We start from the raw sequence: 23,238 nt of genomic DNA on the forward strand, positions 1-23,238 counted from the left end.
CTCTCGCCGCCGCGCAGCTGTGGTCCGCTGGGAACCGATGCTTGAGGCACACCTTGAGGCCACACCCCTTGCACTGCATCGTGTTGCAGAAGGTGAGCGCCTCCTTGCACCGCGGTGCGGGGCACTGTGGCTTGCGCTTCCTCGCCGGGTTGCAGCTACCCGACCACGCGTGCACGTCCAGGATGTCAGCCTACCCCGGTGCCGCCCGCTCGACGGAGTCGCCGCAGTCCGGGCACAGCACGACGGGAAAAAACGCGCGCGGGGAAGGGGAGGGAGGCGGATTGGGGAAGACCGGCCGACGCGAATATACGCGGGGCGAGCGGTGTTTTTTGCGCGTCGCTAATATTTTTGGGAGTTCTAATGGATTGTTGAAGTTTTTTTTCTCTTTTTTTTCCCCTAAAAGAGGTATTGGGGTAAAATTAACAGTTTTTTAGAGTTGCTCTAAGTCTTTTAAACAATAAATATGATGGTACGACTTTGCAGGAGCAAATGCTTAATTCAGCAATAAATGGCACTCTGAACGTGCTACGGTCATGCAAAAAGAATCTCTTGCTCAAAAGGGTCATCCTCACATCTTCATCGTCAACTGTGAGGATCAAGGACGAAGCTGACCTGCCCCCTAACGTGTTACTGGATGAAACATCATGGAGCTCCATCGAGTACTGCGAGAGTCTCCAGGTGAGCTTGGGACAATCCAATCCTAATTCACTCTGATCTTATGCCAGTGCAAACAATTTCTCTGAAGAGTGTTTGTTATCTCTCCGATGTGATCCTTGATATGGTACGCTGTCGCGAAGATCCTAGCTGAGAAGGCGGCCTGGGAGTTCGCCAAGGAGCATAAGATCGACCTCGTGACTGTTCTTCCCACCTTTGTTATCGGACCTAGTCTGTCCCCCGAGCTTGGCCCCACTTCTTCAGATGTCCTCGGCTTATTCCAAGGTGCGTGATCGAATCATATCTGACCACGCTGTTAACTGTTCATCAGGTCTCGTAAGCCTAATTGCTGGTCCATCACACTCTAGATGTCGCCATACACGCTGTGCAGCTTTCCTGCTCTGGAAAGAACCATATTCTCTGCACACACGTTCTAGTTTCTGAATGCCAGTGAAACCATGTCGTTGTAGGGGAGACGGGGAAGTTCACGGTGTACGGGCGGATGGACTACGTCCACATCGACGACGTGGCGAGCTGCCACATCCTGGCCTACGAGGCCGCCGGCGCGCAGGGGAGGTACATCTGCAACGCGGCGGTGCTGGACTGCGGCGACCTCGCCGCCCTGCTCATGCGGCGGTTCCCTTCGTACCCGATCCCCAAGAGCCTGCCCACGTCTACGCCGAGCAGTCGTACGGCTACGACACCTCCAAGGCCCGCGCGCTGGGGATGCAGGGGTTCAAGGCGCGTCGAGGAGATGTTCGACGACACCGTGGAGTCGCTCGTCGGACACCGCCATCTCCCGACGGAGAACGCGAGCACGAGCTCTCTCTCCTTTGAATTCTGGCGTGGAAGACCTGCGTTGTTGCACAGTCGCATATATTTGTAGTTTCTATACAATAACAGGTATTTGGACTGTGAGTGACAGCAGAAGAGATCACATAGCCGTATGAAGAGAATAATCAGTTGAGATGTGTTCCATCTTGCATTTTTAGTGGTCGATAACTTTGTTCTCTTTGTGTGTTTCTTTTTTCAAAAATCACCAATGACACGGTACAACGTAACAATGTTGGTCAGGAATGCAAAAAAAAATTTGCGAAAGGGGTAGGGATTATATTAAACTTCCTGGAACAGTACAAAGCCTTTACATCCAAGAACCTACACAACACACTAAAAGGGGGGAAAGGGAAAACGAGTAGTTCATTTCAGCCATGGGTCCTCTCACTCCTCAGCATTATCTTCCTCCTTCCCACTGAATTTGAGCCATGGGCCTACTGAATTTAGTGGTGCCGGGCTATGTGCTTCTGGGCTGAATTTAGTCGTGCCGGCCTATGTATTTTTGGGCCTTTCAGATCGCTGCAGCTCTCTCCCAGTTTTGATACAGTCAGAGACAGACAGATAAGCACCGTCATCTTCTCTTATCCTCCTCCCCTCCCTCTCTCCTTCCTACTCGATTACGCGCCCGCAGCCTCTCCTTCTCCGGTGCCGAGAACAAGGTGGATTCTATCTTCCTCCGAACTTGTGTGCTGCTGCTCAATTTTGATTCTAGACGCAAAGTTTTATCATCGTCTTTGCAGCCCTACACCTGTTAACTATCTTCGATTTGTTTCTTTTTTTCTTTGGAAATGTTGGGTGGTGAGTGGTGCGTTGCAGTGACCAAATTAGTAGTTCAGAGAGTATAAAAAAATTAGTATTTCAGACGATAGTAAGGTCCGTCTAGTAGGTTGCGGCTGTGGTTAAAACAATTGGGGTTGTGGCTTCTCCAGTGAAGCAGTATTTTTAGTTTCGACTTGTCTAGATGGAAAAAATTTAGCAAAATAGCTTTTCCTAACCGTGTAACATGGATAAAAATGATAAAATGTCTATAATACCCTTATTCATTTTATTTTTATTTTTCGATTTTCTCGTTTCTTCCTATTTTTTCTTCTCTCTTTATTTTCCCTTCTCTCCCTTTTTTTTTATTTTTCCCTTTCTCCTTTTTCTCTTCTCTTCCCATCCTTCCCCACTTTCCTTCCCTTCCTCTCTTTCCTATCCATTCACCCGCCGCAGCTCCCTCCAGCTCCGCCCCGCCCCGCGCCCCAGCGCGCGCCGCCGCCCTCGGGCCTCGTCTGCGCCCGCCGCCGGCCACCTCCGCCCGCGGGCCCCACCGGAGGACAAGGGTGTCCAACGACGCGAGAAGCCGCGGGGAGCCAATTTTTTTTTGGCTCCCGCTCCCTCAATCGGCTCCACCGGAGGACAAGGGTGTCCTCTCTAGCATGCTAATTCTGTCACAGGATTTCGTTGTTGGACAGGGAAGGATCCCAATGGCCAGCGGCGTCAGTAATGGCAAGAGCCTGACGCAGTGGTTGAGGGAGAACGGGTTCGACGAGGAGACCGTCGCGCGCATGGCAAGGAGATGCAAGAACCTGCACAGCCTCGACGCCGGCGAGGCCTCGGGCGTCTGGGACTACCTCCTCACCAGCGTCAAGATCGAGCGGCGGAGGCTGCGGCACGTGGTGGCCAAGTGCCCCAAGGTGCTCACCCTGCCCGTGGACGGCAAGCTTGTGCCCACGGTGCAGTGCCTCGCCACGCTGCAGGCCAAGCCCGGGGAGGTGGCGCAGGCCATCGCCAAGTTCCCGCAGATACTCTTCCACAGCGTAGAGGAGAAACTCTGCCCACTCCTGGCCTTCTTCCAGACACTCGGCGTCTCCGAGAAGCAGCTCGCCAAGCTGCTCATGGTCAACCCGCGCCTCATCAGCTACAGCATTGAGGCCAAGTTCTCGCAGATGGTCGACTTTCTTGTGGACCTGGACATGGACAAGGAAGGCATGATCGGCAAGATCCTTACCAAGGAGCCGTACATCATGGGGTACAGTATCGATAAACGGCTGCGTCCCACTGCCGAATTCCTCAAGTCGGAGGTCGGGTTACAGGGGTTAGATCTCAAAAGGGTGATCATGAGCTTCCCTGATATATTGTCACGAGATGTGGATAAGCTTCTGCGGCCCAATTTAGCGTTCTTGCGGAGCTGCGGTTTCAGCAAGGGTCAGGTTATGGCATTGGTGGCTGGATACCCTCCTGTTCTTATCAAGAGCGTCAAGCATTGCTTGGAGCCAAGGATAAAGTTCCTGGTCGAAGAAATGGGGCGGGACATGGGTGAGGTGGTAGATTACCCCCAGTTCTTTCGCCATGGCCTCAAGAGGAGCCTGGAGTACCGTCACAAGGTGCTCAAGCAGAAGAACTCAAGTTGCAGCCTCAGCGAGATGCTAGACTGTAATCAGAAGAAGTTTGCCATGAAATTTGGTTTGGTTGCAGCAGTTTAGGTACTCATCTTGTCTCTAGTTCCCAGGTAGTATGTTTTTTTTTGTTTCAAGTGAATGTTTTCGTTTGTACCTTCAGGTTGTATTGTTCTTGAACATCAGAAGAAGTATCTTGATTAGTTGATCGTGAGAATATCTATTTTATTTGAGAGCAAGAAAGTGCACGCCATGTGGGCTTTCCCTTCTGTCATTAAATACCTCGATCGATATCCGCAAATTTGTGGTAGAGCGGTAAACAGAAAGAAGCTTTTTAACGCTATAACTTTCCTCCCTTTGAAAATTTACCACTCACCTATTTACACTCGCATAAATCAATTTTTCTTAGTTCAATACTTACAGGCACAAACATATAGAGGAAAATAGTTTCTATTGAGCCAAACTCCTATGTACAGTATATCTGAAAGAAGATTTGTAGGGCAACCACTCAACACATTTGTCAATCCTCCTCCTCAGATATTGTCTGATCTCTTTTTGCTGAAGTTCAGGCATGCTCTCACATACCATGTCAATCAGGTCAGGCAACTCTAGAGCAGCATCCTATGCATAAAAGTGGAGAACTTTGGGTAGGAAGATGGTCTGCTTCCTGACCATGACATTTGCTTGAATGAACTCAGTCCTGGCTTGCTCCAGTTGGTGGTAATTTCTTAGCTGTGTACAGCCTTACCTGTAGAAGTCATTCACAATAATTATAACTTAGTAACATAAGGTTGGAATGGTGAAAAATTAGTAAGGGCAGTGGAGCTTACAGGTGGATCTGAAAATGCTCCTGTGGAAAGAGCAAAGTGAGCAATTAGCTCTGGATGACAAAGCGCATATGGATGCATGGAGCTCCCTGATTTTTTTGTTGGTGAAAATAGCGTGCGAACCCACTGTAATTTCAGGCCCAGTATGTTAGTATTATCCTTTCATGATGCGAACATTTCTTTTCTTTTGTTATAAATCTTTGACTGATAATTGCTATATTGATGAATGCCATACCAGTGAAGGGCAGTGGGATTGGCATCCTAGAACTGAGTTCTGAATAATTTGGGAGTTTACTGAATGTCCACCCACATTATATGCAGCCTGGAACAGATTACTCAACACTGTCAGAGAAATTCATATGTGATTCGAATGCCAGTGTGGTTGTTATTTGACTGATTGTTAAAAGTATGATAATTGTACCTTCAGAATCATGTCAGTGCTTTTCATGCGTTTTTCCTGTAGCCCATAGGCCATGAAAGCCTGTAATATTTCAGAAGCAATGTTAGTTATGTATCATGCTGAGTCTAAAAGCAAACATTCTTTAAGGTGGTAATAGCTAAAAATATTGAACATACATGCATAACCAAAGCATTGTGGATGTTAATCCAAAAACAGAGTTGCTCTTCATGTTCCATCTTTGTAGGGTCAATCTTCTCCAGCCGTTTTATCAGCGTTCTGGGACACAAAGGGACCAACTGTAAAATGTAAATCAAGTTCTTTTTCCTTCCTATATTAATCTTTTACAAGTTCGCTTACGTGATAGTATCCAGCATTTTAGAGGCATACTCAAATTTGTCTTCATCTATATGTATCCTTGGAAAAATTATCATCCCAGTGTATTGTACATTACTCCCATCAAATGAACCATATGCATCAGAGGTTGTGTCGACATTGTAATGGCATCGAGGGCTCCAACTATCGACCGGGTACTTCAGAGAAAAGGAACTCGATGCAGATGAGAAAGAAGGAGTGGACGATGGCTCAAATTTTGCCTCTTTCAATGGCTTGCTCGCAAGTTTGCAGTAGACAGCAGAAATGCACCTTAGTATGTCCTCTGAAAGTTTGCAGGAGATCTTGGGTACATATTCAGTGATAGAAGCACTCAAGAAGTTTGCGAGACTGGACCGCCCTGAAGATGATCTTGATAGCTCCTGAGTATGCTTCAGCAACATCAAAGCCACGTCAGATGCTTTCACTTAAGAAGAATCAGCAACTAAAACAGAGTTAATAACTGTATCGATGAATGGAAGAGAAGCTGTCATACGCGTTTATAATCAGTGTGTTGGCAGGTTATAGGCTGCAGACTCCTTGATGTTTCTCAGGCGAAGGGTGCCCTCGTCAGTGGTCTTTCTGCCGCGTTGACGGTGCGATTCTTTCTCCACCTGATCAACAACTGTTGCCTTCGTATGCAACATAACCCCTGAGCATTGATCTGTTCCAGGTGGCAAAGGTTTGAACCAGAGCAGAAGCACGAGGAGAGACACCGAGGTATTGATCAAATGCGGCTCTGTATAAGGACAGCAGGTGCAGTTCCTTGCGAACAACTTCCTCCTCAAGGACTGTCAGGCCAAGTCTGCAACAGACTGCATTCAAAACAAAATCAGGAATCAAAGATTAAAAGGTCTAAATAGCACGTATGATTAAATGCATTCAAAACATCTGGACTATTCTTTTTTGATAATTTACTTTATGCTGTTCAAAATTTGGACTTGAAACACAGTTCCTGACTATAGCACACACACACACATAATTTTTAAAAAGGGAGCATAATCATAACTAATGACTTTAATCACATCTCCCTAGATATGACAAAACATCATTTTGTTGGCATCATGATATACTAAGTTATTAAGAAAAGGAACGTGATTCATAAAGAATGGATGGAAGACCTGCATTTTGACAGCTTTTCTTCAGCTTTTGGAAACAGATAGGCCCTCGAGATCAGGATCATGAACCAATTTGTTAGGGTATGGAACTAACCTTTGAAATAGTTCTTTCAGTTCTCTCTGCACTGGTGATGATGCGATGCTCGGGAAATTTGTCAGGGAGGTTAAGAGAATATCTTGTATGGAGCATCTTATTGCGATTGGTTGTCTGCACAATAAGGAAATGGAGTGGAACAAGCAAAGTTCAGTCAAAATAAAATAAGTGGCTGAAGAATAATTGCTTTGACCACTCGATGAACAAGAAAGCAGTACAAGCAAAAACAAAAAACAAATTAGATTACCCACAGGTATGTGATCGGAGAGTCACAGCGATATGTCAGTGACATTTACATATGTGCTTATAGCACTGAAAAGAGAACAATTTATCAAGGTTAGATAGAAAATCAAGCACTTGAGGTGTAACTGAAAGCTTGGCAGCTCAGGATGCTGAAACTGAATATTTCTGTAGTCAAAGGAGGATCTTTTTTCAGTCAAAGGAGACACGAAACATAATAGCATAAAGATGTGGTGCTGGAAAATGATTTTTCAAGTACAACTGTCTATAATGCTGTTCCTATTCAAATTCACAGAAAAGGCACGAGCACTCTGCGTAGCTAGAACAGAAACTTTCAACATCATTACTGGCAGTACATGTCACCTGAGAGACTATTGAAGTGATCTGCTGAAGACAATGGCAGAGCACAGTAACACACAAAAATTTAAATAGGTCTATGCAGAAAATGCTGCTAATGCAACCAAATAAGAATCAAACAGTATTATCAAAAAAAGGCGATCGAAACCACTGTTATGGCCTTTTATAGAATTTATCCTCAGTTTTTGTTTGCTCAAAAAAGAAAAGGAATATATGGTCAGACACTCACACAGTCACACTGCTAGAAGAACCATATGCATCATGCTGAAAAAACTACTGCATACTAACCTTCTTGAGTGTCGGTGTTGCTGATGAGAAGATGGTGTTTCTGCACTGAATCCTCTTTCCTTGAGCGCCTCTAGTCCTGGGTCCTCCATGGCTGCTGGACTATGCTTCAATCACCAAGAACCTGCCAAAGCTATCAAGAGCATGTACTGCAAGCAACACCACTCCATGTCAAGCTTCAGAGAAGGACAAAGCTCAGGTAACCCCTCACACTGATGAGCTATCTGAACTCGCATGTCATGAGCTCCTGCTATGTGCCATGAGCTGCCACCGAGGAGAACGGAAGAAGAATAGGAGGGCGATGACTAAGCTCGGTAAAATTTCACTCACTGAACTAGACAGAGCCTATGTCCCTTGCAATGCAAAGGAATGAAATGAAAGGTGAGGTGCAAAAGGACAAGAAGAGCAACTAACTGAGCACAACAAAAACGATGAACAAGCAGAGAGGTCCTAACGCCAGCACAGCTACTACATAGGCTGACAACTAACAGTGGCTTGGAGGAGGATTAAGAGCTGATATTTGTGGAGGGTAGGATTAGTAGTGCAGGAGCTAGCTGCTGAGACCTGAGAGACAAGGTGGCCCACACGCAAGGACGAGGCCAAAGTATGCAGCAGAGGTAAGTAAAGAAAGGGGATGAAACCCGCAGGAAGATACACGGTCAGGGGAAAAAAATGAAAAGAATAAAGAACGAAGGAAAGCTAGGCGAGCTTAAAAGGAGGCAAAACGAAAGAAAAGAGGAACGGGGGTACCCTCAATCATCACGATGTCCCTGCTAATCCCGCCATTAAAAGAGCAGGGAGAGGGAGGTGAGCTAGCCAACGGCTCCAAGCTAAACACAACAGTGCTCAATAATGGCGACGTGGAGGCGACGATGACGACGACGACGATGCGGGACTTACCGCCGGTGCGTGCCTGGCGAAACGGCCGGGGGGCCAAGCCGGAGACGACGGCGACCCGTACCAGATCTCAGTAATTATGCAGTGCTCGATCGTTTTTGCAGAAATGAAAACGATAATGATCCTTTATGTTGGCATGATCTCTTCAGTCATTCATCAACACACAACAACCGGTGCATCATAAATAGGAATGAACCTTTCAATCTCTCATGTTCTCTTACTTAATACTGAAAATGTCAGTACATCTGGGTTCATTCCCTGATCCAACATTTCTTGTAAAAGATCTTCGGCCTTAGCTGTTTCTCCCTGGCTGCAGTATCCATTTACAAGAGCTGTGTATGCGTAAACATCAGGAGCAAGTCCTTTTGTTAACATCTCATCGAACAATCCCCGAGCTTCATCTAGATATGCTGCTTTGCACTGCCCGCCAATTAATACTGTGTAATAGGCTACATCAGGTTCAATTTCATTGTTTTTCATATTGCTCAGCCACGTCTTATGCTTTGCTCTAAGAAGAATACTCCTTGTTTCCTTAGCAATGTCCTGCCACCTTCGGTACAGAATCTCCTTTAGGTGGACATCCAATAGCACAGTGTATGCAACTACATCAGGCTTGATTCCAAAATTTATCATTTGATCAAACAAATCACAAGCTTCTTTCAACCGGCCAACCTTGCAATAACCATTCATCAGTGCAGTGTATGCAATGACATCAGAAAGTCCTCGCTCAACCATATCATCGAACCATAAGCGAGCATTGTGCATATCTCCCGTCTGACAATAAGCTGATATAAGTTTGCTGTAGGAAATTACATGAGGAACAACATTCTTTTCCAGCATCATGCTACATACACTTGAAGCCCGTTCTACTTTTCCATCTCTACAAAGGCCGCTTATCAATTTGAAACATGAAAACGGATCCACCATATTTCCTTGTTTAGCAACCCTGAGGAAAAGCATGTAAGCATGGTCAGTCGAGCCTGAACGCAAATAACCACAGACCATAGAACTGTACATCACTTCAATATCATCTATCCTTTTTTTCTTCTACTATATTAAATAACACCTCTGCTTCGCTCAGGTTGCCTCCTATACAAAAATCAGCAATAACTACACCATAGGTGAGTGAATTAGGCTCCAACCCTTGGTCCATAATGTGCTCTAGAAGATCAAATACCTTCATAACAATACCATTCCTGCTATATCCACTGGCCAATATGTTATATGTAACTACATCTGGTTTTATATTTGCCTTCAGCATCTGCTCAAATGCTTGCCAAGCATTTTCTGTTTCTCCTTTGAGACAGTAACCATTGATCAGGCATGTATAGTATATTTTGTCTGGTGCCAAACCTTCAGCCATCATTTCATTCAGTAGCTGAACTGCTGCGTTCATGTTCCCAAGCTTGCAATAAGCATCCATACCAATGTTATAAAGCATGCCATTAAAATGGAGTCCTAAACCTCTAAATTTCTGGAAGTACACAGTAACTTCAGATGTCATGCCTAATTTCCTGAGGCACTGTAGAAGATAGCCAACAATGTGACAATTTATCTCAATGCCATGGGATACCATAGCTTCAACATGATGCCACGCCTTTTCTAGGTTACCCATTTTGCAATAACTACGAATGAGATAGCTATAACCATATTGATCAGGGGCAGATCCATGTTTGGTCTTGTTCTCCAAGACTTTTTCAGCCTTCTCCAGTTTCATTTCTTTGCATAGTCCATCAATTACCATGTTATAAGCCATGGCCTCAATTGGAAACCTCTCCTGGGTGATTTCTTGTAGAACAGTATATATGCTTATCATGTTATAAGCAAGGTCATACTTTCCACAATCACAAAGACCAATTATAAATGACGAGTATCCGTGTACATCTGGTTTCACTCCCATTTCAATCATCCCAACCCACACTTAGAATGCTTCATCAGCCTTATTTGCTTGGAAAAGCGACCTGGTGACTATGTTTAATGAATGAGCATCCAGCGTCAACTGAAAGCACTTCATTTGATCATAAGTGGTGACAACCATATCCGATTCACCGCTCTGAGATACAAATTTGAGCAGAAAGTTGCAAGCCAAATTGTTGGACAAATCCAAGTCTGCAAAGGTGACAAAACTTCTCTATTGTTGCTTGTGCATCGTGGCATGTGGTGTATGCCTTGATCAAGCAATTGGCTGCAAATGAGAGTACGTGAGAAGTGACACATGTTTTTCTAAGTTGATCAATGAGTGTCAAGATTTCAGGACCTCCACTATCAGTTGCCGAGATAACCTCACAGAAAAAGGATACGAGCATCTTCCCCTGGAATGAATGGGATAAAATTTGTATCATCTCTGAGTAGGTTGAGAAGTCATGGTGAAACCCAAGGCTATGTGTATCTTTAAAGTAGGCAAATACAACAGCACCCTTCTCCTCTTAATGAAATACGTGCCATAAAAAATGCAACAGCACCCAAGGCTATGTGTATGTGTATCTTTAAAGTAGGCAAATGCAACAGCAGGCTTCCTCCTTAGGCAGCGGCAGCGGAGCGTCTGCGCAACACTTTCAGAGCTTGGAGAACGGTGTCGTTTCCGGATAGGTTCATTATCAGGAGCACAATTCAGGTTTACATCACCGCTCGAGTCCTCTAACTGAACTGAAGAGGCGGATACAGAGAACACGACGGGCGGCGCGCACGCACACGGGTGCTAACCCCCCGGCCGCCGGGCACGCTCAGGGACAAAACCGGCCGAGCCAACTGAACCTGCCGCGGCCGCCCTTACGGGAGGTTCACGTGATGAGCTTGGGGGAGGAAGCGGCCCATCGTCGCTCTACTTCGGCGATGATGAAACCCCGCCCGGTCATCCTGCCTCCCGTCCCGCTGAGGAGCTCTGCTTTCTCGCCCGCGACGCTGCCATGAACACGGAGGAGGGTCGTCTGCGGTTGGCCTTACTTGCGGCGGCCCCGGGCGCACCGGCGGATATGCCCATCGATGGTCTGCGCCGCGCACTCGCCGAGCTCCCCGTCGCCGGTGGCGACAACTTCTCCATCCGGCGCTTCTGGCCTGAACAATTCCTGGTGACCTTCACCTCTCAGCGTGCAAGGGATGCTGCCATGAGCGCCGGAAGCGTCCCCGTCGGCGACACTCGCTTCTTCTTCCGGCCGTGGACGCGGCTAGTTCGTGCTGACTCGCGCATTCTCCAGTTCCGCGTCTCCCTGGAGCTGGACGGTGTTCCTGCGCACGCGTGGAGTGAACGTACTGCACGGGCGATCCTATCCTCCTCCTGCTGGATCGAGCACGTCGACGACGCGCGCACCGACATGGCCAAGTTCAAGGTGCAGGCGTGGACACATGACCCGAGCTGCATCCCTAGGAGGAAGCGGCTGCTCATCGCCGAGCATGAACAGCAGGTACTTTACGAGGATCCAGTGATGCAAAGAGTCTTTGGGAATCTCCCTCCATACTTGCGGCAAAAGAAAGTTCTGGCATACGATGTCCTAATTCGGTTGAGGCACATCGCCGATTTTCGTTCGAGATCTCCTTCCCCCTCGCCGGGACCTTCGCTGCCGTCCGATGATGGTGATTCCTGGCCAGACGGGAATCCGGACCGCGACTACGGTGGCTCTCACGGCTACGGGCCGCGGATGCACGGTTTCTCCACCACGCCCGGCGTTGAAGACGGCAACAGCCCGCCGGCCGGTGGGGGCGCATCGGGGATTCAGCTGAGGGATGCCTGTCGTCACCTTTCCCCACCCCGGTCGGCGCACGCGTTCAAGGTGCTTGCCGAGCCTCGGCGGCGGAGGGACGCCACCGTCAGCACGACGGGCGGCGGCTCCGTTGGAATCCAGTCGACGGCAGCTGCCACGGCGGTGTCGGCCCTGAACGGCGGGCCAACGGCGCTACATGCGTCTGTGGGCCAGAACGGGGGGCGAACGGTGCCTCCCCCGACAGATCCCGTTTCCCCCGGAGCAAAATCCCGTGATGAGACCGAGCAAGCTCCTCACCCGGCCCCCACAAGCAGCGCGTCACCATCTGTGCACGAGCCCGAGGCGCCAGAGTGCCCATGCCCTGCGAGGATGACACAGCTACAGTGCCCGTCGACCTCACCTCTCAACGGCTCACGGGCCATCTGCACACCTACGCCTGCTCCCGCCGAGCTATCGCCGGAACAGTATCTGCCACTGTACCGCGCTGAAGACCATGATGCCCGCGAAGAGGATCCGATGCTGCTTGAATCTCTGTTTTCGACCGGCGCGCTTTCCCGCTCCTCCGCTTCGGGGGATGCGCAACCTTCCACGGCCCTGCGGCCTGCGCACATACCAACGCCGTCCGCGCACCCGGAGCAACACCGTGTCACAGCCTGAGCCGATGGCTCCACCGGCTGAGCAGAACAACCTTGGCGTCGCCGGCGCAGCGCTGGACGCCCCGCAGTGCGCCGCGCCTTCGCAGATCTCGTCTGTCGTGACCATTCACGCAAGAACACAAGACGACGAGTTGCGAGGCAGCCCGGGCAAAGGCAGAAGCCTTTCTGAGCAGCGTCCGCCTCGTGCTACAAACGCCGCTGGCGAAAAGAACGCCGCAGCCACCACCGTCCTGCCCAGGGGCAGCACCAACGCCGAGAAGGAGTGGTCGCCTTGCCAACCAGCCTCTGAACCTCACCGTCCGCCCATCTAAAAAGGAGGAGGTCCTCGCCATGCGGAAACTTGGGATTGTTTCAAACGACGACGATGCAAATTGCGCTGTGGCTGCTGAATTTGATAAATTCTTAAACACAACTGTGCAACCGCGCCATTTCGCGGCTCTGCGGGATATCTTCCCAGCGGCTAATGCGCTGTCTGATGCTGATCTTATGCAGATAGCAAGCCAGGCCGGGACGGTGTCGGCGAACGCGTGAACGCCGTCACCACCAGCGCCACCATCTTTGGTCGTCGTCAAGTCTCATGGACGCGGCCAATGTCAACATTCTTATCTGGAATGTGCGCGGCTTGAATGCGCGCTCTAGAAGGGATGTCTTGCGCACTGTTGTAGCTGAAGCCAGTGCCTCGGTTGTTTGTCTCCAGGAGACGAAACTCGATGTGATCACGCCGTTCGTCGTGGCTGAAGCTCTCGGGAATTCCTTCTCGACATTTGCTTACATGTCGTCGGCCGGTGCTAGTGGGGGCATACTAGTTGCTTGTAAAGGACCTGAACTTGCTTGTTCTACTTTGCACATCGGCCAATTCTCTGTCACTGTGTCGATCACTGGAGGGGCCGGATCCGATCCTTGGTCCCTCACTTCAGTTTACGACCCCCAGCCCGACGAGGATAAAGTGTTGTTCCTTGATGAGCTCCGTTCGGTACATAATGTTGTGGCCGCGAAGTGGATGCTCGCAGGCGATTTTAACCTGCTACTGGATGCTGCCGACAAAAGCAACACGAACATAAACAGGAGAAATCTGGGCCGCTTTCGGCGTTTCGTCGATGAGCTTCAACTGAAGGATGTATACTTGCATGGACGTCGCTGCACGTGGAGTAACGAATGTTCACATCCGACAATGGCAAAACTAGACCGGGTTCTTGTCTCTGTTGAATGGGAAGCTCACTTCCCCTTCTCCTTCCTCCAGGCTTTGTCATCGGCAATGAGTGATCATTGCCCGTTACATTTCGCGACAAACGCAGTATTCACGGTCAAGCGTCGCTTTCATTTTGAGCCATGGTGGCTAAAGCTGCACGGGTTCATGGAAGTCGTAGCGAGGGGGTGGACATGCCCAAATACGATGATCGATCCTTTTGCCCGGCTAGATTGTAAGCTGAAGAATACTGCTAAAGAACTTCAGAGATGGAGCCAACGTAGCGTCGGTCAGGTGAAAACGCAGCTTTCAGTGGCGAAAACAATTATACTATGGCTTGACCGAGCTCAGGAAGTGAGACAACTCACACTGGAGGAGCATCAGCTTCGTAAGCAACTCAAATGCAAGATTCTTGGCCTCACTTCCTTGGAGAGGACGATTGCACGGCTACGTTCAAGGATGCTGTTCTTAAGGGACGGCGATGCCAATACAAAGCTCTTTCACATACAGTCCAGTTTCAGAACCAAAAAGAAATTCATTTCTAGCCTGGAGCATAACGATATAGTAGCTTACACACCAACAGAAGGAGGAGCTGCTTTATAATCACTTCCATGCTATCATGGGCACAGCTGTTCAGAGAACTGAAATCATGGACCTTAATGCTCTCGGTATTCAGGCTACAAACCTGCAACCTCTTGATGCTCCCCTTTCACTGAGTCCGAGGTTTGGAACACAATCAAATCGCTCCCTAATGAAAAATCGCCCGGGCCGGATGGTTTCACTGCAGAGTTCTACAGGGCTTAATTAGGAGTGATATCATGGCAGCTTTTGATGCAGTTTATAGGGGTAATTTTGGCCAATTCTTCAGACTAAACGGAGCACTGATTACACTTCTTCCCAAAAAACAGGAGCCCAGAACTCCATCAGACTATGGGCCAATCAGCCTTATTCACAGTTTTGCCAAGTTGGTGGCAAAGTTGCTGGCTAATAGACTAGCACCTGAATTAGGGAACCTTGTTGATGTGAACCAGAGTGCATTCATCAAACAAAGATCCATACATGACAACTTTAAATTTGTGGAGCAGGCAGCAAAGAGCCTATACAGGAAAAAGAAACCTAGCATTCTACTTAAGCTGGACATTTCAAAGGCTTTTGACAGTGTCTTGGCCATTCCTTCTACAAGTATTGCAGAGATTGGGCTTTGGGGTAAAATGGAGGGACTGGATTTCAGCACTGGTATCCACAGCAACAACAAGAGTTCTGCTGAATGGTTGCCCTGGAAGGCCGATACACAATGCAAGGGGCTCAGGCAAGGAGACCCATTATCTCCCATGTTGTTTATCCTACTGATGGAAAACTTGCAAAAGGTGCTCAAGAAAGCAGTCCAGGAGGGGGTGCTCTCTCCACCAGCAGACACCTCAATCCAGCATCAATGCTCCCTCTACGCCGATGATGTGGTTTTGTTTGCATCTCCAACAGTCCAAGACATGATTACCATCAAGGAAATGCTTGCCTTCTTCGGAAATGCTTCTGGTCTTCAGACAAATCTGCAGAAGAGTATCATGGCACCGATTGCTTGTTCTGAAGATCAAATGCAAAGGATCAGGGACATTGTTCCAGCACAGATGAGTGAATTCCCAATCCAATACTTAGGTTTGCCTCTCACAGTCGGTCGACTCCGGAAGACACACTTGCAGCCTGTAATTGACAAAGTGGCATCCACAATCCCTGCCTGGAAAGCCCCTCTGATGAACAAAGCAGGTAGATTAACCACAGTCAAGGTGGTGATGAGCTCCATATGTACCCACACCCTAATCTCACTCAAGATCCCGGATTGGGTTATTCAGGAGGTGGACAAGAGGCGTAGAGGATTTCTATGGGCAGGAAAGGATAAAGCACTTGGCGGTCAGTGTTTAGTGAAATGGCCAATTGCTTGTCGGCCAACTGAATTTGATGGCCTGGGTGTACCTGATTTGAGGATTGCATCCTTTGCTTTAAGGCTAAGATGGTTGTGGCAGAAGAGAACTGATCCCAATAGGCCGTGGAGACATCTGAACACCGATTTTGAGCAGGATGTGGTTCTTCAGCAAATGTTTCAGACCTCCATTTCAGTTCAGCTTGGTGACGGCAATCTGGCTCTTTGTTAGTTGGATAATTGGCTAGGCCAGAACTCGCCTTGCGTCCTTGCTCCAGACTTATGTAACATGGTCAGGCCACGGATCAAAAAAACAAGAACCGTAGCTGATACCCTGCAGGAGAAACGATGGATAGCCGATTTTGTCGGACAGCCTACAGTAGCAGCCCTAACCCAATATGTTAACCTTTGGCATGCTGTTGCTGGTATCCAGCTATTAGGAGGAGTCGAGGATAAGGTCTCATGGCGCTGGGAAAGTTCAGGTATCTATTCGGCAAGATTGGCATATAAGGCCTTTTTTCATGGATCAACGAAATCGCCGGCCTCCAAACCAGTCTGGAAGGCCTGGGCTCCATTAAAAGTTAAATTCTTCATGTGGCTCGCCCTGCGAGAGCGCCTGTGGACAGCAGAACGGCGCCAACGGCATGGGTTGCAGGATCAAGCGGTTTGTGCGCTTTGCGATCAGGAAATTGAGACATCTGAGCACCTGTTCGCGAGATGTTCATACACCCAGCAAGTCTGGTTCTCGATTAGCGCTATGATCAACACTCAAAATGAGTCACCGCTGCAACACCAGAACCTGATGGATTGGTGGCTCAAGAAAAGGGCAGCATTCAGTGGAGCCAAGAGGAGGGGACTCGACTCATTGTTCATGCTCGTTTCTCGGAGAATTTGGAAAGAAAGAAACGATCGTGTCTTCAGCAGATTTTTCATTTTTTTATTTTTTTAACCCCCTCTACTACCGGTTGGCCAGTATCGGTTGGACCGGTACGAGAGGCAGGTTTTCTAGTAGTGGTTTGTTCTTGTTTATTAGGAGATTAAACTTGAACACTGGCACATATCATACTATCACCGAGTCACTCAACATATTCATGATAATCTTTTACGTGTTTAATTTTGGAATTAAAATGTACCGAAATATGCGTAGATTTCTAACAAAAAGCACTTTAACTTAGTGTGTGGCATGATAACAATATAATGGCTGATCTGTAGGAACTGCTGTTCTGTTGCTGGGGTTGTTTTAGCAATATAAAATGGCTCACTTTACCGTACTCTGGATTATGTTCCGGTTGCATGTTAATTCGTGGGGAGTCGCAGAATGCCGATTATGTGCCCCTTGCACTTTCACCTCCAAGTTCAGGCCTCATAATTCAAATGTTCAGTTTCCATGTCACTTATTCATTTATGCGCATCATCTGTTCATCTCCATTTTTGAATCCGAGGCTGGCATTCAATTTCTCTTCGTGTGCCGGCTCCATTTCTTTCTTCATCATCCAGATATTTTGACGCAACACTTGACCAGATCGATGCGGCAGCGTCTAGAAAACTTCATACTCACGTGAAAGATGTAGCTTGTCGGCAGGGAAATATCGGGGTGCTTGTTCATATCGTGTTCACGTGCATGGTGCTGACCCCTGCAGAAAAAGAGCGGTCGTGCTCGCATACCGTTTTCTATGCAACGGTCGGCGGTCGGCGAGATTTTCTGCTGTGATGCATACGAACCATGCAATATAGTAGTCGTTAAGTGCCTCCCTAACCGAAAGATAATGTTGAAGACAAGTATGGTGTCGTGTCAATCTGACCAAAGAAGAAGAAATCAGCCCTCGACGAATTGATGAGCACTGCACGCTGGTGACGACGATGAGGTGTGCGGCCGCACTTCCAGAGTGCTGCGGCGGTGATGCAGGCAAGAGGTATTCGGCGCCTCGATTCCTCGCAGCCACAGCAAAGAAGAAGCTCCCCGAGAACAGAACTATAGCTCAGGAAGATACGATTGTAGATTGGCAATCTCACTGAAAGGCAAAATAGGAAGTGAGAAAGGTATACATTTATTGCAATATCACTTGCATCGACTAGATAAACTTTAGAACAAAGGAAGGCTGGAAGATGGACATTTCTCCTTGTTATGTTTCTGTATCTTCACTTTCATAGTATCCTAGTCGCTTATGTTGTATTTGGATTCCATACTTGTGTGTCCATAAATGGAACCTGCAGGTTTATATCATGTTTCAGTCCAGCATTGGCAACTTATTAATAGTCAGGAGGTGTTGCTGATGTCCTTTACCTCCGGTGTCTACTTCTATGTGTTTTATCAACATCTATTTTTAACGTAACCTAAATTTTATTATTTCAATCTTAATTCCCCATTTCAGTAAATTTGCTCTCACCATTCCTCTTCCAGTGATGATAATGACGTATTTTGAGCCATTATTTTAGATTTTTAATTTGGCATTTTCATTGGTGTGGTTTCACTAGGTCCTACAATATCCGAAATTTTGGAGTTCATAGATTATTTTGAGTCAGTATGATCCTTTGTTACTCTCGTTTGTGCATCTGTGTCTAGATGCATATGTCTTTGGGGTGAATCCTAGTTATTGGTCTTTACTCTTTAATGATAAGAACCCGGCACTTGTCTAAAGAGAACAAGCTAATACACACACACGCTACCGGGCAACAATGAGAAAATGAAGACATCTCATTTAGTTAGTAATATAATACGATTATGGTTCATCATTAGTCATTACTAATCTTACCTATGGTGATTATACTGTCATTTATATGGAGTTAAGGTGTGAGCTTTTTATATCATTAATGTTTCTCAATTGCGTTCAGTTCTATATATTTCTTTACTTGCGGAGTATACAACCACTCTAATCATAGGAAATTAATCATATCATTTTGATGCAACAATAAGCTCTGTGTTGGCACTAGTGTTACACATATTATATCCTATCTACATGTGTAAAAAATCTGTAATGTTCTGCTTCATCGGAAATGCTACAGGCTCCGTTCCGTGTAGTACTGTACGATGTAGGATTTGGTCAATTAGGATTTCTATCATGGCTATGCTTTGTAAAAGAAATGCGAGTACTCATTGTAACACTCAAAATATAAAATTCCACAAATACACTCAAAATATAACACGTCATATTTTGTTGAATACACTCAAAATATAAAATTCCTCAAGTACATACAGTGTCTTGATTCTAAATTTCCAGTACTCATTGTACCGTCATTCCTATGTTATCAAGGTGTAAATCCTAAAGGCTTGGTATTTTTGAATTTATAAGTTGGTGTCCCTAGTTAATAAGATGGCTGGTACAAATACTTTTCTTATATTCAGTTTCTCAGTTTGACCTGCCTAATCTTAATTCTTTTCCTGAATTTAAGTGATAGAAATATGATATCTTGTTTCTTTATGTTTTGGGTTTACTTAGCTTTAAGAATTAATTTATAAATTGTCAGACCTATCTGAGACTAAATCATATAGCTAGGAATACGAGGATGCCCATATCTTGGTATCAATTATTAAAATGCCTTATTGATCGGTTGTAATTAGGTAGTGGTTTATTTCTTCTCATTCTCATTTTTATGTTTGGTGTAAATTTAGTAAACATTATATATTATGACAATTTTAGCGAAAAGGTAAAGGACACCTGAGTGTTTCTGTTGTCAGTAGAAAATGGAACTATTACAGATAGTTTTTTTTATTGTTGGAGCCTTCGTTTATGATTTTGCTGAAGATTCTGGGCATATCTGAATATTTGCTTATCACAGATGTGAGGTTTCTTATGGATTCTAGTGTATACGAAAGGGTTTCGATGCACTTGATTTTTTCAGTGCTCATTTTGTTGTTTAGCCTCTCTGAGTATTTGTCAAGTTTGTAGTTTCAGTTATTTAATTTCTTTTTCAATGGAATTAATAGTGAAATAATTCTTTTATGATCTTTAATTTGTTTGACTATGTCTGGTAGTGTTTGATACATGTGCTTTATTCTTACAACTGAGCCTAATCCTTATTATAGTGCATAAGAAATTTGCTTAAGTTAAATATTTTTAGCTTTTTGTTTGGCTGAATTGATGCAATTGTTCAATATCTAAAATTCAATCTTAGATCTGAAATGTTTATCAATTATTTGAGCACCAAGATGGCTTCAAATAAAAAAATATTGAACTACAAAGTTGTATATCTCGCCGAGAGATACAATTTTCATATAAAGTTTATCTCCATCCAAGTTTATATGAATTAGTTATGATTTTTTGAAAGTGTGCTACCTTCTTTAGGTAAATTCCACGTGTATAGTTTTGCAATTTTTTATTAGTACATATATTTTTACAAAATATTAAAATAAAAAAATCTCTTCGTAGCAAGTACGTTTTGGTTTTCTGGGCTTTTCTGGGCCCTTTTGTTCTTTTCAACTTTTAGGCCTTTATTCGGATTTTGGGCTTTGACAACTGGGTGGGCGTCTCTCCCAATTGGGCCAACATACCCAGAGGAGCGCCGCCGCGCCGCCTCACGGACACAGAGCACGCGACGACGCCTGATCCCTTCTTCCGCCGCCGCCGCCGCATCCTCCTCCTCTTCCGGCGTCCACCTGACATGGCTACGGCGCCGGCGTTCACCGGTAACCTGAAGGTGAGTTCGTCGTCGTCCTCCTCCTCCTCCTCCCCCCTTTCTCTCTCTCCTCCTCCCAAGCTAAAACCTCCCTCACGCGCATACATTTTGCCCTCGCCCGCCGCTACAAACTTGAAGATTCAAGCTCGAAGCCGGCGGTGGCGCGTCCGTGGCTCCGGCGCCTTCTGGCGCTTTAATTTGGTGCGCGGAAGGTTGGGGAGTGTAGGGTTTTCGGGTTTTCGTGGGGCATCTTGAGGGAGCGCGGCGAGTACCAGAACTTAGTTTGCGCGATTGGGGTGACCGGCAGCATGTGACCGGGAGACTGATCCTCAAGAGCGTGTGTCACAGGGGGCTGACCATTGGGGTGTTCTCTATGAATCATGGATTAACTTGGACAGTAAATCATCCAGATTTTGATCGGCCATGCTTTTATGTGGACTGAATTGAACATAGATGGTACATGCTGCCGGTTGAGACCTCTGTGTCTGAAGACTTCTTTGTTATCATTTTGTGCTGGGTTGTGAAGTTGTAGACTTGTTACTTGTGTTAAGCTGTGGTTCACCAGGAAGCAGGAAATGAAATGTGATGCTGACACACTGGTTGGATTTATGCATACTAAGCTGCCTTTGCTAGGCATTTTGCTACCAATATTATTACTTGTAAGTGTGTTCATCCTGCCACTGAATTTGTAGAACATATTAGTAAGGCACATGCTGATGGCACCTCTTTGCGACCATTTTGGTATTGTGCAAACAAATTACATATAATGGTTGATGGTAGTGTGATTATGTAGATTCATCCATTCGTGATATTGAGTTAAAGGAACTGTATTTCTGTTTCTTTCATTTACCTGTAATAAGGGAAGAATTATGCAAATAGGATCCCCAAATAACTATGCATTACAAATCTGTTTCCACATCCACCATGTATTTTTTGGTTTCCTGACTCTGAACTACCTTAATGTAGTTGTTGAGCCTATACTAGTAAAATGTCAAGTACTGGCAGTGACAGATGCTTCCTTTTGTGCAGAAAGCACTTGCAGGTTTAAGGAGAATCAATTTAGATGGTCTGCGCTGGCGTGTGTTTGATGCAAAGGGTCAGGTTGGGATTCTTTCACTTGTTTCAGCTGTAATAAAGAATTCATCAGAAAATGTTATGTGGTAAGTTGCTTCGTCTCTGTGATAGGTGCTTGGACGGTTGGCATCCCAAATAGCTGTTGTGCTACAGGGCAAGGATAAACCAACGTATGCACCACATGTGGAAAATGGAGACATGTGCATTGTGCTTAATGCCAAGGATATCAGTGTTACAGGAAGAAAAATGACTGACAAGATTTACTACTGGCACACAGGGTTAGTAAGTCCCAGCAAAATTGTTCAATACATCGTATGTAAGATATCATTAGGTTTCTCTTGTTATATGTTTCCTCCCCGAACAGGTATATTGGCCACCTAAAGGAAAGAAGGCTCAAGGACCAGATGGAAAAAGACCCAACTGAAGTGATTCGCAAAGCTGTCCTGCGCATGCTTCCTCGGAACAGATTGCGTGATGTAAGTGAAACTTTGTTTCTCTTTTATTCTCTAATCGATGATAAGGCATGACCGCATGAGCTCATTTGTTTCTTGGACTAGTTACTTGATTGTTATTGCTAGCATTATTTTCTGTTGTTTAACAGTTAATGATTAATTTTATCTTGCATTGATGAACAATTTTGGCCCTCTTTATTATTACTACCTGTGATTACCACCACTAGTATCTCATTTTTATGCTCTTTCCTGAGACTCTCACTGGGTTTGATCTCTAGCAGTCCTTTCTTGATTCAACGACTGCTAGAGAAATGTCTATTTGTCTGTATTATATCACCCCTGGTTTATTAAATCTGTGCGCTGCATTGTTGAAGCTAGCTGATCCAATTAATGATTTTTCAGAAATTGTTGCTGTCTTGTAACCAGTGTTAAATAAAATATCTGTGATAACTAGATCTGTTGGAGAGCAAACTTGGTATTGGATATATTCCAATCATTTCTTTTCTTGGTTGAGATTTCATCATATTAAATTGTAATGTTGTGTGCGGATGGAATATTCCATAACATTGTAACTTTGAGAAATCATGCCTCTTTTCTTGTCACGCTGGTATAAGTATAACCAATGTGCTTATGGTATTGATGTCTAACATATATTATTCTGATCCTTCAGGACAGGGATCGCAAGCTGAGGATATTTTCTGGAAATGAGCATCCATTCCATGACCGCCCTCTTGAACCTTTTGTGATGCCGCCCCGGCAAGTACGCGAGATGCGCCCTCGTGCAAGGCGTGCATTAATAAGAGCCCAGAAAAAAGAGCAGGCAAACAGAACCAAGGAGGAAGAAGATGCTAAGAATACCAAAGCTGAGGCTACTGCATAGGCACATTCAGATGTGTATTTGCATGTTGCAGATCTACCAGATGATGCTCGGAGTATCTTTGTTTCCATGACATGTAGCATGTCGAGCCGAATGGACACTAGAAGTAACTAGTCAAAGAAACATTCAGAATTTCTTTTGTATTTTGTTACAGCATGTAACTCAAAACTTGTCTCGAGGCTGTCAGTTGCTTTTATCCGAGTGAATAAGGCCCTCTTCTGCTTTGTTCGACTTCTGGTATCAGAATTCTTAAGTCCAATGAAAATGTAGCAGGCAAGAAATTTTACATGCATGGGCGAAATATTCAGATAAA

General features: G+C 45.9%; 4 protein-coding genes and 3 pseudogenes across 5 annotated transcripts; 5 read left to right on the forward strand and 2 right to left on the reverse strand.

Moving 5' to 3' along the window:
* The first annotated feature begins 489 nt into the window (after positions 1-489).
* LOC117856565 (tetraketide alpha-pyrone reductase 1-like) lies at positions 490-1,079 on the forward strand. Its single transcript, XM_072294044.1, has 2 exons — positions 490-682; positions 772-1,079. The coding sequence occupies exons 1-2, from the start codon at positions 490-492 to the stop codon at positions 945-947; spliced, it is 369 nt and encodes a 122-aa protein (XP_072150145.1). The 3' UTR covers positions 948-1,079.
* Positions 1,023-2,244, forward strand: LOC140220140 (tetraketide alpha-pyrone reductase 1-like; annotated as a pseudogene).
* Positions 2,051-4,094, forward strand: LOC117858711 (transcription termination factor MTERF6, chloroplastic/mitochondrial). Of its 2 annotated transcripts, none has more exons than XM_072293865.1 (2): positions 2,051-2,147; positions 2,943-4,094. In XM_072293865.1, exon 2 carries the CDS (start codon positions 2,955-2,957, stop codon positions 3,951-3,953), a length of 999 nt encoding a protein of 332 aa, XP_072149966.1. In that variant the 5' UTR covers positions 2,051-2,147; positions 2,943-2,954; the 3' UTR covers positions 3,954-4,094. The 2 variants fall into 2 exon arrangements, with proteins under 2 accessions (XP_072149966.1, XP_034597729.1); XM_034741838.2 differs by having other exon boundaries at positions 2,055-2,147; positions 2,925-4,094.
* A 128-nt stretch (positions 4,095-4,222) lies between these two features.
* LOC117856566 (uncharacterized) lies at positions 4,223-7,648 on the reverse strand (annotated as a pseudogene).
* Positions 7,649-8,660: 1,012 nt separating this feature from the next.
* On the reverse strand, positions 8,661-11,267 carry LOC117856567 (uncharacterized; annotated as a pseudogene).
* On the forward strand, positions 11,096-13,939 carry LOC117855864 (uncharacterized). Its single transcript, XM_072293864.1, has one exon. It carries the CDS (start codon positions 11,360-11,362, stop codon positions 12,806-12,808), a length of 1,449 nt encoding a protein of 482 aa, XP_072149965.1. The 5' UTR covers positions 11,096-11,359; the 3' UTR covers positions 12,809-13,939.
* Positions 13,940-20,383: 6,444 nt separating this feature from the next.
* On the forward strand, positions 20,384-23,156 carry LOC117856673 (uncharacterized). Its single transcript, XM_034739025.2, has 5 exons — positions 20,384-20,543; positions 21,552-21,623; positions 21,708-21,874; positions 21,961-22,072; positions 22,719-23,156. Exons 1-5 carry the CDS (start codon positions 20,508-20,510, stop codon positions 22,926-22,928), a joined length of 597 nt encoding a protein of 198 aa, XP_034594916.1. The 5' UTR covers positions 20,384-20,507; the 3' UTR covers positions 22,929-23,156.
* The last annotated feature ends 82 nt before the right edge of the window (positions 23,157-23,238 follow it).

The sequence above is a fragment of the Setaria viridis genome, chromosome 5, assembly GCF_005286985.2.
Source record: "Setaria viridis chromosome 5, Setaria_viridis_v4.0, whole genome shotgun sequence".
In the NCBI taxonomy this organism is placed as follows: Eukaryota; Viridiplantae; Streptophyta; class Magnoliopsida; order Poales; family Poaceae; genus Setaria; species Setaria viridis.

Bases quoted from the DNA above. Each gene is read 5' to 3' on its own strand.
- LOC117856565 (XM_072294044.1), top strand. From the start codon at position 490: ATGCTTAATTCAGCAATAAATGGCACTCTGAACGTGCTACGGTCATGC. The intron at 683-771 runs GCTTGGGACAAT...CTCCGATGTGAT, and splicing joins CTGCGAGAGTCTCCAGGTGA to CCTTGATATGGTACGCTGTC.
- LOC117858711 (XM_072293865.1), top strand. From the start codon at position 2,955: ATGGCCAGCGGCGTCAGTAATGGCAAGAGCCTGACGCAGTGGTTGAGG.
- LOC117855864 (XM_072293864.1), top strand. From the start codon at position 11,360: ATGAACACGGAGGAGGGTCGTCTGCGGTTGGCCTTACTTGCGGCGGCC.
- LOC117856673 (XM_034739025.2), top strand. From the start codon at position 20,508: ATGGCTACGGCGCCGGCGTTCACCGGTAACCTGAAG. The intron at 20,544-21,551 runs GTGAGTTCGTCG...CCTTTTGTGCAG, and splicing joins CGTTCACCGGTAACCTGAAG to AAAGCACTTGCAGGTTTAAG. The intron at 21,875-21,960 runs GTTAGTAAGTCC...CTCCCCGAACAG, and splicing joins ATTTACTACTGGCACACAGG to GTATATTGGCCACCTAAAGG.